The sequence below is a fragment of the Ranitomeya variabilis genome, chromosome 4 (genome assembly GCF_051348905.1).
Source record: "Ranitomeya variabilis isolate aRanVar5 chromosome 4, aRanVar5.hap1, whole genome shotgun sequence".
Lineage (NCBI taxonomy): Eukaryota > Metazoa > Chordata > Amphibia > Anura > Dendrobatidae > Ranitomeya > Ranitomeya variabilis.
Genome location: NC_135235.1, coordinates 749,694,836 through 749,714,386, shown reverse-complemented (window position 1 = coordinate 749,714,386; position 19,551 = coordinate 749,694,836). Strand labels below are relative to the sequence as shown.

The following is a 19,551-nucleotide window of genomic DNA, read 5'->3' as shown; positions in this document are numbered from 1 at the left end:
TACAGCCCACCTACCCATAGAATATAATGTACCCCACACAGAATATAATACAGCCCACCTCCCCATAGAATGTAATGTACCCCCCATAGAATATAATACAGCCCACCTCCCCAAAGAATATAATGTACCCCCATAGAATATAATACAGCCCACCTCCCCATAGAATATAATGTACCCCCCATAGAATATAATACAGCCCACCTCACCATAGAATATAATTTATCCCCCAAAGAATATAATATAGCACACCTCCCCATAGAATGTAATGTACCCCCCATAGAATATAATACAGCCCACCTCCCCATAGAATATAATGTACCCCCCATAGAATATAATACAGCCCACCTCCCCATAGAATGTAATGTACCCCCCATAGAATATAATACAGCCCACCTCCCCATAGAATATAATGTACCCCCATAGAATATAATACAGCCCACCTCCCCATAGAACATAATGTACCCCCCATAGAATATAATACAGCCCACCTCCCCATAGAATATAATGTATCCCACACAGAATATAATACAGCCCACCTCCCCATAGAATATAATGTACCCCCCATAGAATATAATACAGCCCACCTCCCCATAGAATATAATGTACCCCCCATAGAATATAATACAGCCCACCTCACCATAGAATATAATTTATCCCCCAAAGAATATAATATAGCCCACCTCCCCATAGAATATAATGTACCCCCCATAGAATATAATACAGTCCACCTCCCCATAGAATATAATGTACCCCCCATAGAATATAATACAGCCCACCTCCCCATAGAATATAATGTACCCCACACAGAATATAATACAGCCCACCTCCCCATAGAATATAATTTACCCCCCATAGAATATAATACAGCCCACCTCCCCATAGAATATAATGTACCCTCCATAGAATATAATACAGCCCACCTCCAAATAGAATATAATGTACCCCCCAAAGAATATAATATAGCCCACCTCCCCATAGAATATAATGTACCCCCCATAGAATATAATACAGCCCACCTCCCATAGAATATAATGTACCCCCCATAGAATATAATACAGCCCACCTCCCCATAGAATATAATGTATCCCACACAGAATATAATACAGCCCACCTCCCCATAGAATATAATGTATCCCACACAGAATATAATACAGCCCACCTTCCCATAGAATGTAATGTACCCCCCATAGAATATAATACAGCCCACCTCCCCATAGAATATAATGTACCCCCCATAGAATATAATACAGCCCACCTCCCCATAGAATATAATGTATCCCACACAGAATATAATACAGCCCACCTCCCCATAGAATGTAATGTACCCCCCATAGAATATAATACAGCCCACCTCCCCATAGAACATAATGTACCCCCCATAGAATATAATACAGCCCACCTCCCCATAGAATGTAATGTACCCCCCATAGAATATAATACAGCCCACCTCCCCATAGAATATAATGTATCCCACACAGAATATAATACAGCCCACCTCCCCATAGAATATAATGTATCCCACACAGAATATAATACAGCCCACCTCCCCATAGAATATAATGTATCCCACACAGAATATAATACAGCCCACCTCCCCATAGAACATAATGTACCCCCCATAGAATATAATACAGCCCACCTCCCCATAGAATGTAATGTACCCCCCATAGAATATAATACAGCCCACCTCCCCATAGAATATAATGTATCCCACACAGAATATAATACAGCCCACCTCCCCATAGAATATAATGTATCCCACACAGAATATAATACAGCCCACCTCCCCATAGAATGTAATGTACCCCCCATAGAATATAATACAGCCCACCTCCCCATAGAATATAATGTACCCCCCATAGAATATAATACAGCCCACCTCCCCATAGAATATAATGTATCCCACACAGAATATAATACAGCCCACCTCCCCATAGAATGTAATGTACCCCCCATAGAATATAATACAGCCCACCTCCCCATAGAATATAATGTACCTTCCATAGAATATAATACAGCCCACCACCCCATAGAATATAATACAGCCCACCACCCCATAGAATATAATACAGCCCACCTCCCCATGGACACGGGTTTTGTTCTACACATAATTCTTATCAAAAAGTGTGCAGCGCGGTGGTTGTAGATGTACGTAGGTGGGATGCAGGTGGGACACCAGAGGGACCGCCCGCCGCCGGAATAGGCAGCCGCTGTATGGGACTATGTGAGAACGGCTGCTGGCACCGTCGCAATCCCAGGTGCCCCCCAACCTCCTGAGCCCACGAGTCTATAACCAGACCTCGCCGCACACAAATCTATAGTGATGGCCATACTGTTAAATTACAGAGATTTTTTTTTTTTTTTTTAAAGCCACGAAAATGAACACCCGTGGTCAAAATGCCTCGCCCCTGCAGAATATTTAGGAGAAATTTGTTGACAAGTCATTGCTGTTTTTTCTTTTTCCCCAGCAGCTCATTTGCATATATCGATGAGCAAGCGCTGTGATTGGCTGGCTGTAGAATGCCATAGAATCCTAGACTGTTAGGCCCCATACACACGTTCAGGAATTGATGCAGAAAATTCCTGTGAAAATCCTGACATTTCTGGCGGATTTCCGCATGCGTTTTTGATGCGGTTTTTCCCAAACGTTTCCCAATGCATTAGACAGTGGGAAAACCGCGAAAAAACCGCAAAATTAATGAGCATGTCCGGTTTTTTACCGCAATGCGTTTTTCATGCGGAAAAACGCACATCATGTGCACAGAAATTGCGGATTTCATTAAAAATGATAGGATGCTTAATGTATGCAGATTATTTGCGGTTTTATAGCGTTTTTATAGCGCAAAAACGCTAAAAAACCGCAAATAATCTGCACTGTGTGAACATAGCCTTACAGTTGGAAGAGAGGTCAAAGGTCATGGTGTCTAACCCCTGCTCAATTCAGGAGCCACTAAACCCTCAGATGTGTGTCCAGCCTCTGTATAGTACTGAATATGGGGGAACTCTGACTGTACTATATATAAGGAGCCTCTGTATAGTACTGAATATGGGGGAACTCCGACTGTACTATATATAAGGAGCCTCTGTATAGTACTGAATATGGGGGAACTCTGTCTGTACTATATATAAGGAGGCTCTGTATAGTACTGAATATGGGGGAACTCTGACTGTACTATATATAAGGAGGCTCTGTATAGTACTGAATATGGGGGAACTCTGACTGTACTATATATAAGGAGGCTCTGTATAGTACTGACTATGGGGGAACTCTGACTGTACTATATATAAGGAGCCTCTGTATAGTACTGAATATGGGGGAACTGTCTGTACTATATATAAGGAGGCTCTGTATAGTACTGAATATGGGGGAACTCTGACTGTACTATATATAAGGAGGCTCTGTATAGTACTGACTATGGGGGAACTCTGACTGTACTATATATAAGGAGGCTCTGTATAGTACTGAATATGGGGGAACTCTGACTGTACTATATATAAGGAGGCTCTGTATAGTACTGACTATGGGGGAACTCTGACTGTACTATATATAAGGAGGCTCTGTATAGTACTGAATATGGGGGAACTCTGACTGTACTATATATAAGGAGGCTCTGTATAGTACTGAATATGGGGGAACTCTGACTGTACTATATATAAGGAGCCTCTGTATAGTACTGACTATGGGGGAACTCTGACTGTACTATATATAAGGAGCCTCTGTATAGTACTGAATATGGGGGAACTGTCTGTACTATATATAAGGAGGCTCTGTATAGTACTGAATATGGGGGAACTCTGACTGTACTATATATAAGGAGACTATAGTACTGAATATGGGGGAACTCTGACTGTACTATATGTAAGGAGACTATAGTACTGAATATGGGGGAACTCTGTCTGTACTATATATAAGGAGCCTCTGTATAGTACTGAATATGGGGGAACTGTCTGTACTATATATAAGGAGGCTCTGTATAGTACTGAATATGGGGGAACTCTGACTGTACTATATATAAGGAGGCTCTGTATAGTACTGAATATGGGGGAACTGACTGTACTATATATAAGGAGACTATAGTACTGAATATGGGGGAACTCTGACTGTACTATATATAAGGAGCCTCTGTATAGTACTGAATATGGGGGAACTGACTGTACTATATATAAGGAGGCTCTGTATAGTACTGAATATGGGGGAACTCTGACTGTACTATATATAAGGAGCCTCTGTATAGTACTGAATATGGGGGAACTGACTGTACTATATATAAGGAGGCTCTGTATAGTACTGAATATGGGGGAACTCTGACTGTACTATATATAAGGAGACTATAGTACTGAATATGGGGGAACTCTGACTGTACTATATGTAAGGAGACTATAGTACTGAATATGGGGGAACTCTGTCTGTACTATATATAAGGAGCCTCTGTATAGTACTGAATATGGGGGAACTGTCTGTACTATATATAAGGAGGCTCTGTATAGTACTGAATATGGGGGAACTCTGACTGTACTATATATAAGGAGCCTCTGTATAGTACTGACTATGGGGGAACTCTGACTGTACTATATATAAGGAGCCTCTGTATAGTACTATATATGGGGGAACTCTGACTGGCCCCCTATAACCCTCCATATAGTACAATACCCCCACATACACACAGTATAATGACCCCCCACATAGCCCTTTGCGTGAAGCTGGTCTTGTTCTAAAGACTACTGGACCAATGCATGTCACCACAGGGGTCTCACATGCAGTCTCAGGGGATGGGTCTTGGACTGAGGAAAATACCTCCACCAAAGCACAATTAGCTTTGGTGAGCAAGAGGGGCGGGGTTGTCTTTCCCTAGGGCCGGGTTCAATCCCTTGGGCGCCTAAGGGTATTTAGGACACTGTTGCTGGCTGGAAGAGTATACATTTTCGGCTGTTGTGATATCCGACGTCTAGAGGAACATAGGCTGTGACTGCCCAGCAGGAGATACTGCCGGGAGACAGTGGGTATCACCTGGTACGGGGGCAGTAGGACTACCAATTCTGGGTTGGGAACTTGTGGACTGAGGGCATTGTATTTTGGCTATCTACCTGGAGCTGCTGTATTACCACGGACGGAAGAAATTAAAGCTAGCTGCATTGTTAACTTTCCTAGGTGATTATTACAACTCACAACCTCAGATCTTCACATCCTCCATACAGTATAATGGCCCCACATAGTATAATGGCATCCCACACAATATAATGGCCTCCCATACAATGCAATAGCCCTCCACATATCCTTTCATACAGTGTAATGGCCCCCTACACAGCCCTCTATAGAGTATAATGGCTCCCCCACATAGCCCTCCATATAGTATAACAGCCCTCGACAGTATTATGGCCCCCACTTAGCCCTCTGTGACAAGACAGCATTTAATCTGAATTATGCCAGACGTATATTTTCAGTAGGTCAGGAGACAGCCTATTCACAGAATGTTAAAGTTGGAAGGGATCTTTAGGGTCATCGAGTCCAAACCCCTGCTCAAGAATTGTTCAAATGAGTTTACTTGAGTCTTGTTCTCATGAGTCTGAACATTTACTCTTGATTGTGTTGCCATCCTTGGAGGTCTGTGCCACATGGTCATTGAACAATTGGTATTTGCTAATATGTTGATTACCCATTGTATAAGTCCATGTAACTTTCTGACCTGCACACAGTGAAGAACAAACTATACAGATCAATTAAATGCTCAAACAATGAGAGTTAATATCATCCCACCTCTCCTCACTTGTGGATCATGGCAGAAAAGACAGTTGTAGACTTTAAAAAGGGGATCTGCCTTTTCTCCCAGAGAGAATCTACAGGTTGCCAGCTTAAAGGATCATGGCCCTAACTGGAGGAACACAGATCTGCTCCAATGACCATCACTGAATCCTCAAAGATGTTTGGAGAATCCAGGTTGGGACAATCAAGTCATCTGGCCACATACCTCACTGAGCTCAGTTAGCTTCCTAAACTTGTCATTACCTCTGCTCTGTGAGTGCCCGTCAAAAGTGGGGTGCCACTAGTGGAGGTAGTCGGACCTGGAAGCCTCAGAGTCGAAGTTGCTCTTATCCCGGTGAGTAGGAAGGGTGAGACTCTGTAACGTGCTCCATCTTGGGTATTTGCGGGGACTCTTCTATATATTATTGTCTCTTGGTGGTTCAATAAAGTATTGCCACACTGATTTACCCTCACCCGGTGTTTTATGAGTGGTATTCTGCCCACGGGAAAAGAGAGCGGGCTTTTAATGGCATGAGCTCTTGTCCATGCGGTCTTTCTTAAGACAGTCAGGTCAGTAGTCGAAAGCATCCACTGACCCTCGTGTCTCCACACTCCATACAGTAAAATGGACCCCCCACACAGGCCTCCATACACTATAATGCCCCCCACAGACAGCCCTCCATACAGTATAATGACCATTACACACAGCATAATGTCTCCACACCACCCTCCAGACTATATAACGGCCCCCATACAGTATAAAGGCCCCCTAAACAGTAAAATGGCCCCACACACAGTCCTCCATACACAATAATGCCCCACACAGACAGCCCTCCATACAGTATAATGGCTCTTACACACAGTATGTCTCCATACCATCCTCCAGACTATATAACGGCCCCTATACAGTATAATGGCCCCACACCCAGTCAACCATACACTATAATGCCCCCCACAGACAGCCTTCATTACAGTATAATGGCCCTTACGCACAGCATAATGTCTCCACACTGCCCTCCAGACAATATAACGGCCCCCATACAGTATAATGGCCCTTACACACAGTATGTCTCCATACCGCCCTCCAGACTATATAACAGCCCCTATACAGTATAATGGCCCTCCAAACAGTATAATGGCGCCCCACACAGTCCTCCATACAGTATAATGGCCCCCACACAGCCGTCCATACAATATAATGGCCCCTACACAGTCCTCCATACAGTATAATATCCCCCACAATGTACACACTGATTTAAAATAAATATATATATATATATATATATATATATATATATATATATATATATTCATATATTCACTTTTCCTCATTCGCCCACTGCTCTGGTCTCTGAAGCGTTTCTCTGAAGTCCTGCACAGCAAACATGTAGTGAAACACAAGTAGAAATATGGAGGAGGGAGCTGATCCATATGTATGCAGATACAGTTGAAAGTGTGATGTCAGTCAGGGAGAGGTGTGGTGCCGACACTGGCACCTTGTTCTTTGACTCACGGGCCCCAAGAGGCTACGCGGTCTGCAGCTCTAAATAGGTAGGTCACTAACTATACCCCTCTGTAAGATCAGTAACAATGTGACTTTTCAGCCAGGTAAATCTCTATTTTTTCCATTTTTCCTGAGGAAACAAGCTGCCTAATAATGCCTAATCACTGAGAATGTCTCCCATCCATCACCAGAGATCAGAGGTGACATCACTGAGAATGTATCCTATCCATCACCAGAGATCAGAGGTGACATCACTGAGAATGCCTCCTATCCATTACCAGAGGTGACATTATTAAGAATGTCTCCTATCCATCACCAGAGATCAGGTGACATCACTGAGAATGTCTCCTATCCATCACCAGAGATCAGAGGTGACATTACTGAGAATGTCTCCTATCCATCACCAGAGGTGAGATCACTGATAATGCCTCCTATCCATCACCAGAGATCAGCGGTGACATCACTGAGAATGCCTCCTATCCATCACCAGAGGTGACATCACTGAGAATACCTCCTATCCATCACCAGAGGTGACATCACTGAGAATGCCTCCTATCCATCACCAGAGGTGACATCACTGAGAATACCTCCTATCCATCACCAGAGATCAGCGGTGACATCACTGAGAATGCCTCCTATCCATCACCAGAGATCAGCGGTGACATCACTGAGAATGCCTCTTATCCATCACCAGAGATCAGCGGTGACATCACTGAGAATGTCTCCTATCCATCACCAGAGATCAGAGGTGACATCACTGAGAATGCCTCCTATCCATCACCAGAGGTGACATCACTGAGAATACCTCCTATCCATCACCAGAGATCAGTGGTGACATCACTGAGAATGCCTCCTATCCATCACCAGAGATTAGAGGTGACATCACTGAGAATGCCTCCTATCCATCACCAGAGATCAGCGGTGACATCACTGAGAATGCCTCCTATCCATCACCAGAGATCAGAGGTGACATCACTGAGAATGCCTCCTATCCATCACCAGAGGTGACATCACTGAGAATGCCTCCTATCCATCACCAGAGATCAGCGGTGACATCACTGAGAATGTCTCCTATCCATCACCAGAGATCAGAGGTGACATCACTGAGAAGGCCTCCTATCCATCACCAGAGATCAGCGGTGACATCACTGAGAATGTCTCCTATCCATCACCAGAGATCAGAGGTGACATCACTGAGAAGGCCTCCTATCCATCACCAGAGATCAGAGGTGACATCACTGAGAATGCCTCCTATCCATCACCAGAGGTGACATCACTGAGAATGCCTCCTATCCATCACCAGAGATCAGCGGTGACATCACTGAGAATGTCTCCTATCCATCACCAGAGATCAGAGGTGACATCACTGAGAAGGCCTCCTATCCATCACCAGAGATCAGAGGTGACATCACTGAGAAGGCCTCCTATCCATCACCAGAGGTGACATCACTGAGAATACCTCCTATCCATCAGAGATCAGCGGTGACATCACTGAGAATGCCTCCTATCCATCACCAGAGATCAGAGGTGACATCACTGAGAATGCCTCCTATCCATCACCAGAGGTGACATCACTGAGAATACCTCCTATCCATCACCAGAGATCAGTGGTGACATCACTGAGAATGCCTCCTATCCATCACCAGAGATTAGGGGTGACATCACTGAGAATGCCTCCTATCCATCACCAGAGATCAGCGGTGACATCACTGAGAATGCCTCCTATCCATCACCAGAGATCAGAGGTGACATCACTGAGAATGCCTCCTATCCATCACCAGAGGTGACATCACTGAGAATGCCTCCTATCCATCACCAGAGATCAGCGGTGACATCACTGAGAATGTCTCCTATCCATCACCAGAGATCAGAGGTGACATCACTGAGAAGGCCTCCTATCCATCACCAGAGATCAGCGGTGACATCACTGAGAATGTCTCCTATCCATCACCAGAGATCAGAGGTGACATCACTGAGAAGGCCTCCTATCCATCACCAGAGATCAGCGGTGAGATCAATGAGAATGCCTCCTATCCATCACCAGAGATCAGAGGTGACATCACTGAGAATACCTCCTATCCATTACCAGAGATCAGCGGTGACATCACTGAGAATGCCTCCTATCCATCACCAGAGGTGAGATCACTGAGAATGCCTCCTATCCATCACCAGAGATCAGCGGTGAGATCAATGAGAATGCCTCCTATCCATCACCAGAGATCAGAGGTGACATCACTGAGAATGCCTCCTATCCATCACCAGAGGTGACATCACTGAGAATGCCTCCTATCCATCACCAGAGATCAGCGGTGACATCACTGAGAATGCCTCCTATCCATCACCAGAGGTGACATCACTGAGAATACCTCCTATCCATCAGAGATCAGCGGTGACATCACTGAGAATGTCTCCTATCCATCACCAGAGATCAGAGGTGACATCACTGAGAATGCCTCCTATCCATCACCAGAGATCAGAGGTGACATCACTGAGAATGCCTCCTATCCATCACCAGAGATCAGGTGACATCACTGAGAATGTCTCCTATCCATCACCAGAGATCAGAGGTGACATCACTGAGAATGCCTCCTATCCATCACCAGAGATCAGAGGTGACATCACTGAGAATGCCTCCTATCCATCACTGGAGATCAGCGGTGACATCACTGAGAATGTCTCCTATCCATCACCAGAGATCAGAGGTGACATCACTGAGAATGCCTCCTATCCATCACCAGAGATCAGAGGTGACATCACTGAGAATGCCTCCTATCCATCACCAGAGATCAGAGGTGACATCACTGAGAATACCTCCTATCCATCACCAGAGATCAGAGGTGACATCACTGAGAATGCCTCCTATCCATCACCAGAGGTGACATCACTGAGAATGCCTCCTATCCATCACCAGAGATCAGCGGTGACATCACTGAGAATGCCTCCTATCCATCAGAGATCAGCGGTGACATCACTGAGAATGTCTCCTATCCATCACCAGAGATCAGAGGTGACATCACTGAGAATGTCTCCTATCCATCACCAGAGATCAGCGGTGACATCACTGAGAATGCCTCCTATCCATCACCAGAGATCAGAGGTGACATCACTGAGAATGCCTCCTATCCATCTCCAGAGATCAGCGGTAAGATCACTGAGAATGCCTCCTATCCATCACCAGAGATCAGAGGTGACATCACTGAGAATGCCTCCTATCCATCACCAGAGATCAGAGGTGACATCACTGAGAATGCCTCCTATCCATCACCAGAGGTGACATCACTGAGAATGCCTCCTATCCATCACCAGAGATCAGCGGTGACATCACTGAGAATGCCTCCTATCCATCACCAGAGGTGACATCACTGAGAATACCTCCTATCCATCAGAGATCAGCGGTGACATCACTGAGAATGTCTCCTATCCATCACCAGAGATCAGAGGTGACATCACTGAGAATGCCTCCTATCCATCACCAGAGATCAGAGGTGACATCACTGAGAATGCCTCCTATCCATCACCAGAGATCAGAGGTGACATCACTGAGAATGTCTCCTATCCATCACCAGAGATCAGAGGTGACATCACTGAGAATGCCTCCTATCCATCACCAGAGATCAGCGGTAAGATCACTGAGAATACCTCCTATCCATCACCAGAGATCAGAGGTGACATCACTGAGAATGTCTCCTATCCATCACCAGAGATCAGAGGTGACATTGTCGGGGTCGTAACAACAATATACTCTCATTCACCAGTCATTCCAAATTAAAGTATGAGCCGAGCATCTGGTACCGGGTAAGAATGACTCAGACAAGGTGCTGATTCAATCTCAATTGAATGCCCGTGCATCTACTCATGTCTGCAACGGTCACAACAACAACTGGCTTTATTCTAAAATACACAATACTATATTGAGTGTTAGGGGAAGGCGTGCATTAGGCGGGGTTTGAACAGTATACGTCTAGTGCTCAATCTCCTCCTGATTCGCTGGACATCTTCTGGTGGATTCTCCTTTTCTTCTCATTCCTTAAGTTTCGATTTCAGAAGAAATGAAAGTTAACTCTTTAGACACTGAACTAAAATAAGAATGAACACTGGCAGCCATCTTTAAATACAATTACATTTGCAAGCAAGCAGTTAGGAAAAATTTATTGTTTCACAGTATAAGAGTATAAAAGTACAAAAAGAGTATAAAGATATATATTTTCACCTTGACAACATCACTGAGAATGCCTCCTATCCATCACCAGAGATCAGGTGACATCACTGAGAATGTCTCCTATCCATCACCAGAGATCAGAGGTGACATCACTGAGAATGCCTCCTATCCATCACCAGAGATCAGAGGTGACATCACTGAGAATACCTCCTATCCATCACCAGAGATCAGCGGTGACATCACTGAGAATGCCTCCTATCCATCACCAGAGATCAGCGGTGACATCGCTGAGAATGCCTCCTATCCATCACCAGAGATCAGCGGTGACATCACTGAGAATACCTCCTATCCATCACCAGAGATCAGAGGTGACATCACTGAGAATACCTCCTATCCATCACCAGAGATCAGAGGTGACATCACTGAGAATACCTCCTATCCATCACCAGAGATCAGAGGTGACATCACTGAGAATACCTCCTATCCATCACCAGAGATCAGAGGTGACATCACTGAGAATGTCTCCTATCCATCACCAGAGATCAGCGGTGACATCACTGAGAATGCCTCCTATCCATCACCAGAGATCAGCGGTGACATCACTGAGAATGCCTCCTATCCATCACCAGAGATCAGCGGTGACATCGCTGAGAATGCCTCCTATCCATCACCAGAGATCAGCGGTGACATCACTGAGAATACCTCCTATCCATCACCAGAGATCAGAGGTGACATCACTGAGAATACCTCCTATCCATCACCAGAGATCAGAGGTGACATCACTGAGAATACCTCCTATCCATCACCAGAGATCAGAGGTGACATCACTGAGAATGTCTCCTATCCATCACCAGAGATCAGCGGTGACATCACTGAGAATGCCTCCTATCCATCTCCAGAGATCAGCGGTAAGATCACTGAGAATGCCTCCTATCCATCACCAGAGATCAGAGGTGACATCACTGAGAATACCTCCTATCCATCACCAGAGATCAGCGGTGACATCACTGAGAATGCCTCCTATCCATCACCAGAGGTGAGATCACTGAGAATGCCTCCTATCCATCACCAGAGATCAGCGGTGACATCACTGAGAATGCCTCCTATCCATCACCAGAGATCAGCGGTGACATCACTGAGAATGCCTCCTATCCATCACCAGAGGTGACATCACTGAGAATACCTCCTATCCATCAGAGATCAGCGGTGACATCACTGAGAATGTCTCCTATCCATCACCAGAGATCAGAGGTGACATCACTGAGAATGTCTCCTATCCATCACCAGAGATCAGAGGTGACATCACTGAGAATGCCTCCTATCCATCACCAGAGATCAGCGGTAAGATCACTGAGAATGCCTCCTATCCATCACCAGAGATCAGAGGTGACATCACTGAGAATGTCTCCTATCCATCACCAGAGATCAGAGGTGACATTGTCGGGGTCGTAACAACAATATACTCTCATTCACCAGTCATTCCAAATTAAAGTATGAGCCGAGCATCTGGTACCGGGTAAGAATGACTCAGACAAGGTGCTGATTCAAGCTCAATTGAATGCCCGTGCATCTACTCATGTCTGCAATGGTCACAACAACAACTGGCTTTATTCTAAAATACACAATACTATATTGAGTGTTAGGGGAAGGCGTGCATTAGGCAGGGTTTGAACAGTATACGTCTAGTGCTCATTCTCCTCCTGATTCGCTGGACATCTTCTGGTGGATTCTCCTTTTCTTCTCATTCCTTAAGTTTCGATTTCAGAAGAAATGAAAGTTAACTCTTTAGACACTGAACTAAAATAAGAATGAACACTGGCAGCCATCTTTAAATACAATTACATTTGCAAGCAAGCAGTTAGGAAAAACTTATTGTTTCACAGTATAAGAGTATAAAAGTACAAAAAGAGTATAAAGATATATATTTTCACCTTGACAACATCACTGAGAATGCCTCCTATCCATCACCAGAGATCAGGTGACATCACTGAGAATGCCTCCTATCTATCACCAGAGATCAGAGGTGACATCACTGAGAATACCTCCTATCCATCACCAGAGATCAGCGGTGACATCACTGAGAATGCCTCCTATCCATCACCAGAGATCAGCGGTGACATCGCTGAGAATGCCTCCTATCCATCACCAGAGATCAGCGGTGACATCACTGAGAATACCTCCTATCCATCACCAGAGATCAGAGGTGACATCACTGAGAATACCTCCTATCCATCACCAGAGATCAGAGGTGACATCACTGAGAATGTCTCCTATCCATCACCAGAGGTGACATCACTGAGAATGCCTCCTATCCATCACCAGAGATCAGCGGTGAGATCACTGAGAATGCCTCCTATCCTCTTCCTGCATATGCACTGTAGATCCAGGTCAGGTTGTGCTGCTCGTTCTCTGCAGACAGAATACGAGGTGCTGAAATATACATGAGAAGAGGCAGAACGCGGAGAGCATGGAGCCGCTCATACACCGCCAACTGCCTGCAGCGTTATAAGAGGCTGATATCAGTCACATGATGATGGGGCACCATTACACTGATACTGGGGGGTCACAGTCAGCAGTCCTCCCTTATTAGGGGCGGCTGCGGTCTCCGCAATCGGTGTCGTGCAGGAATCCGGCTCGGCACAGTATCAGCCGTCAGCTCCCTGTATACAGCAGACACAATCCACAATACATTCCTTGAGCCGCCGCTGGATTATCTGAGCGAGAGCACATTAATTACAACGAGTACAACGATGTGCAGGACCCTGGTCCAGAGGGCCCGATGGTGACCACATAGTCCGCCTGGGTTTTTCTTGTGCTACCATGTGCATGACAGCGCGGCAAACGCTGCTTCTGATCGTCGGTAAATTATTACTGCCGTTCAGAGACCTGCGTTTCCCATGTTGTCAAATGACAGTGTGGCCACGCAGCTGTTATTGGAGGTGTAAAGCTTACCTCTGGTCACTGGCGATGGCTGATGAGAGTACTACTCCCATCAGCCTGCTGCTGCTGCTAATAACAATGAGAGCAGGAGCGGCTGATGGGAGTATTCACCAGTCAGCGTTTGCCCTCTAAACAGATAAATAATAAACCATAGTGGGTTCCCCTGTATTTTTGATAACCAACTATGCAAAACTCACATCTGGGGGCTGCAATCTTCAGCAACGCTGTTTATCAAGAATAGAGGGGTCCCCATGCTGTATATTTTAATTATTTGAATAAATTATTAATAAAAACTGTATGGGGTCCCCCCAATTTTTGACAACCAGCCAAGCTAAAGCAGACAGCTGAATGTTGCAGCCCCCAGCTGCAAGTTTTGCCTGGTTGGGGGTTGCAACCGCCAGCTATCTGCAAGGTTGGTTATCAAGAATAGTGGGGTCCCCACGCCATATATTTTATTTATTTAAATAATTTTTTTTTTTAAAACGGCATGGGGTCCACCCATTTTTGACAACCAGCCAAGCTAAAGCAGACAGCTGGGGGCTGGTATTCTCAGGCTGGTAAGGGGCCATGGATATTGACCCACCCCACAGCCGCCCAGAAACCGCACATCTATTACATGCGTCCAAATTCTGGCGCTTTACCCGGATCTTCCCACTTGCCCTGTGTCGGTGGCAAGTGAGGTTAATGTCACCTTTGTATTGTCAGGTGACATCAAGCCAACGGCTTAGTAATGGAGAGACGTCCATAAGACACCTATCCATTACTAATCCTATAGTTATATGGTAAATAAATATACAGAATAAATTATTTTATTAGAAATAAAACAAAACACACTTTCACTTTTTTATTTAAAAATAACACAGTTATACTCACCTAACGCCCATTCCACTGAAGCCCTCGTCTCCTGTAACAGAACAAAAATAACAAAACAACCATGTCCCTCTCCCATCCGTCGTTCTGTCCCACACTGCAATCTATGCCTGGAGGATAAATAGTTTTCAACCTGGACGGTGACAAGATGCGACCGTGCAGGCTGAAAACCACCGGTGACGGAGACGCTGCGAGCGCAGTGACCGGTGGTGAGGGACCAATGGTGTACTGTAACAATGTAAGTGGCCTCTTTAAAGAGCTGAATCGAGTATTTTGTTGCAGATTGGTGATTGTTTATTGACTTATTGTGTTTGAAGGAACTCTAAATGATAAGGAATTGAGAACTTGGAAAAGCTTCAAGTGGAAACTTCGTAGGAAGACAAAAATCTCCAGAATATGTTGAGGAACTGCTAAATGCATGCCAGTGTCTTGGATGTCGCATGTCTCTGAAAACGCACATTTAGATTTCTCCCCTCAGAATCTTGAGGATGCAAGTGATGAACAAGGTGAGTGTTTTCACCAGGACAATAAAGTAATGGACCACCACTACCAGGGTTATGGGAATGACTCAATTGATCCTTGTTCTAAGCTTTTGCCCCGATTCCCCTACATATAGACCCCCCAGTTGAACATTTAGTACAAATAATTAAGTACACCCTATTAGATGTGATGCAGCTGAAAGTACCTGGGATGTTGTACTGTAGTCCTCATGTGAGTTGGGGATCTTTATCTTGTCTGTGGTGTTAGTTATGCGCTGGTGGAGCGGCACTTTGTCATGGCGGCTGTGCGCTGGTGGAGCGACATTTTGAGAAACCACAGCTCCTAGGAAAGTACTGCAAGTACACCAGCTAACCAGGGGAAACAGTGCACGCTCCTATATCCAGAGCAGACTGCTATCTCTACATGGGGGACACTGGACATCTGACCAGAAGAGGGCAGCCCATTGTACAGTGTGTCTGCTCTGACTGTAAAGAACCCTACCCTACAATGATGATGGGAAGAGGGCACGCTGAGAGTGCAGCGGGGTACAGAGGGCGCGCTGAGCCTGTGGCGGGGGTACAGAGGGCGCGCTGAGCATGCGGTGGGGGTACAGAGAGCGCGCTGAGCATGCGGAGGGGGTACAGAGGGCGCGCTGAGCATGCGGTGGGGGTACAGAGGGCGCGCTGAGCGTGCGGAGGGGGTACAGAGGGCGCGCTGAGCATGCGGAGGAGGTACAGAGGGCGCGCTGAGCGTGCGGAGGGGGTACAGAGGGCACGCTGAGAGTGCGGAGGGGGTACAGAGGGCACGCTGAGAGTGCGGAGGGGGTACAGAGGGCATGCTGAGCGTGCGGAAGGGGTACAGAGGGCGCGCTGAGCATGCAGAGGGGGTACAGAGGGCACGCTGAGTGTGTGGAGGGGGTACAGAAGGCGTGATGAGAGTACGGAGGGGGTACAGAGGGCGCACTGAGCGTGCGGAGGGGGTACAGAGGGCGCGCTGAGCATGTGGAAAGGATATAGAGGGCGCACTGAGCGTGCGGAGGGGGTACAGAGGGCGCGCTGAGCGTGCGGAAGGGGTACAGAGGCCGCGCTGAGCGTGCGGAGGGGGTACAGAGGGCGCGCTCAGCTTGTGGAGAGGATACAGAGGGTGCACTGAGCGTGCGGAGGGGGTACAGAGGGCGCACTGAGCGTGCGGAGGGGGTACAGAGGGCGCACTGAGCGTGCGGAGGGGGTACAGAGGGCGCGCTGAGCATGTGGAAAGGATATAGAGGGCGCACTGAGCGTGCGGAGGGGGAACAGAGGGCGCGCTGAGCGTGCGGAAGGGGTACAGAGGCCGCGCTGAGCGTGCGGAGGGGGTACAGAGGGCGCGCTCAGCTTGTGGAGAGGATACAGAGGGTGCACTGAGCATGCGGAGGGGGTACAGAGGGCGCGCTGAGCATGCAGAGGGGTACAGAGGGCACGCTGAGCCTGCGGAGGAGGAGGCAATACTTTTATACAAGTCACCAGGCTGTGCAGGAGCAGCAGAATGTAGTGCTGAATACTTTCTCGGCACTTTTGGGGCTGATCTCGCACAAAACGTCAGATTACATCCTGGTTATACAGAGTCAAGTATAACCCATAGGTCTGGATTAACCCTTCATAGCCACATAACCTTTGACCTTCTGTGCCATTGTCTAAGTATCTACACAGCACCATAGTGGCAGCTGGACGTGTCACCCAGAATAACTATAACCCTCATCATCCGGATAATCTGAGGACGTGAGAGGCACAGATAACACAGATTATCACCCCGTAGTCAGTGCCGGGCAGGGGCATCACACAAGACTCAGGCATTGGCGGATTATCCTGGCACATAACACAGGTGCAGTGATGACATCACAGCTGGACAGATATCACCTGCCGGACATTATATGACCTCCAGCAGATGGAGAGTATGGACCCTATACTGTAGAAAAACACTACAACTCCCAGAAAGCCACACAGCCAGGCACCACTGCCAATCTCACTGTTCTCTAGGCAACGCTGTATGAAACAACAGAAATGGGGAGAACTACAACACCCAGCAGAGATCTGCTCTACCACACACAACAGGTGACAGAAGAAGAGCAGGTGCAGCGGCAACCAGTGATACACGGCTGCAAACAGGACTATGGCAGCCGGACCAGAACCTGGCTCAGAGCACACATCGCTCTGCACACACACTGCTCTGCACACACTGCTCTGCACACACACACTGCTCTGCACACACACACTGCTCTGCACACACACACTGCTCTGCACGCACACACTGCTCTGCACGCACACACACTGCTCTGCACGCACACACACTGCTCTGCTCGCACACACACTGCTCTGCACACACACTGCTCTGCACACACATTGCTCTGCTCACACACATTGCTCTGCTCACACACACACACACACACTGCTCTGCACACACACACTGCTCTGCTCACACACACACACACTGCTCTGCACACACACATTGCTCTGCTCACACACACACTGCTCACACACACACACACTGCTCTGCACACACACATTGCTCTGCTCACACACACACTGCTCTGCACACACACTGCTCTGTACACACACTGCTCTGTACACACACACTGCTCTGCACACACTGCTCTGGACACACACACTGCTCTGCACACACTGCTCTGGACACACACACTGCTCTGCACACACACACTGCTCTGCACACACACTGCTCTGGACACACACACTGCTCTGCACACACACACTGCTCTGTACACACACACTGCTCTGTACACACACTGCTCTGGACACACACACTGCTCTGCACACACACACTGCTCTGGACACACACACTGCTCTGGACACACACTGCTCTGCACACACACTGCTCTGCACACACACTGCTCTGCACACACTGCTCTGTACACACACACTGCTCTGCACACACACACACACACTGCTCTGCACACACACTGCTCTGCACACACTGCTCTGTACACACACACTGCTCTGCACACACACACTGCTCTGTACACACACTGCTCTGGACACACACACTGCTCTGCACACACACACTGCTCTGCACACACACACTGCTCTGCACACACACACTGCTCTGTACACACACTGCTCTGCACACACACTGCTCTGCACACACACTGCTCTGCACACACACTGCTCTGCACACACTGCTCTGTACACACACTGCTCTGCACACACACACACTGCTCTGCACACACACTGCTCTGTACACACACACTGCTCTGCACACACACACACACACTGCTCTGCACACACACTGCTCTGCACACACTGCTCTGTACACACACACTGCTCTGCACACACACACTGCTCTGTACACACACACTGCTCTGTACACACACACACTGCTCTGCACACACACACTGCTCTGTACACACACTGCTCTGCACACACTGCTCTGTACACACACTGCTCTGCTCTGCACACACACACACACACTGCTCTGCACACCCCGTACCTTCCTCAGGTAGGCCATCCTCGGCCTGTAGTGCTGCCCTTGGTCCAGCTGCTTCACCGTCATGTTTGCAGCCGATGAGACAGAACCACAGACAGCAGCAGCAGCCTCAGGTAGTGGAGCCTCCACAGGCTCCTCCCCTCTCCCAGCGCCAGCCAATCAGGGCCAACTGAGACTAAAAATTCAGGAACAGCGCTACCACTAACAGCCACAAGAGGGAGCCCGCACTGCACAGGAATCACTGAGATGACAATAACCAGTCTGTAAATTAGGGATCTAATCCTGTGTGATACTGACTGCTGAGCCGTGTATCTAATCCTCTCCTGTGTGATACTGACTGCTGAGCCGTGTATCTAATCCTCTCCTGTGTGATACTGACTGCTG

At 47.2% G+C, this 19,551-nt stretch overlaps 1 protein-coding gene across 4 annotated transcripts in view; it reads right to left on the bottom strand.

Annotated features, from left to right (window-relative positions):
- The window catches only part of RGS9 (regulator of G protein signaling 9), a 59,497-nt gene extending 40,197 nt beyond the window's left edge, over positions 1-19,300 (bottom strand). For all 4 annotated transcript variants that reach the window (XR_013213634.1, XM_077254674.1, XM_077254673.1 and 1 more), the window contains exon 1: positions 19,171-19,300. Coding sequence is in view for 3 of the 4 variants with exons in the window: in XM_077254674.1 (XP_077110789.1) it covers positions 19,171-19,233 (63 nt within the window). In the remaining variant the exon portion in view is untranslated. The remainder of the gene's footprint in view (positions 1-19,170) is intronic.
- Between the last annotated feature and the right edge of the window lie 251 nt (positions 19,301-19,551).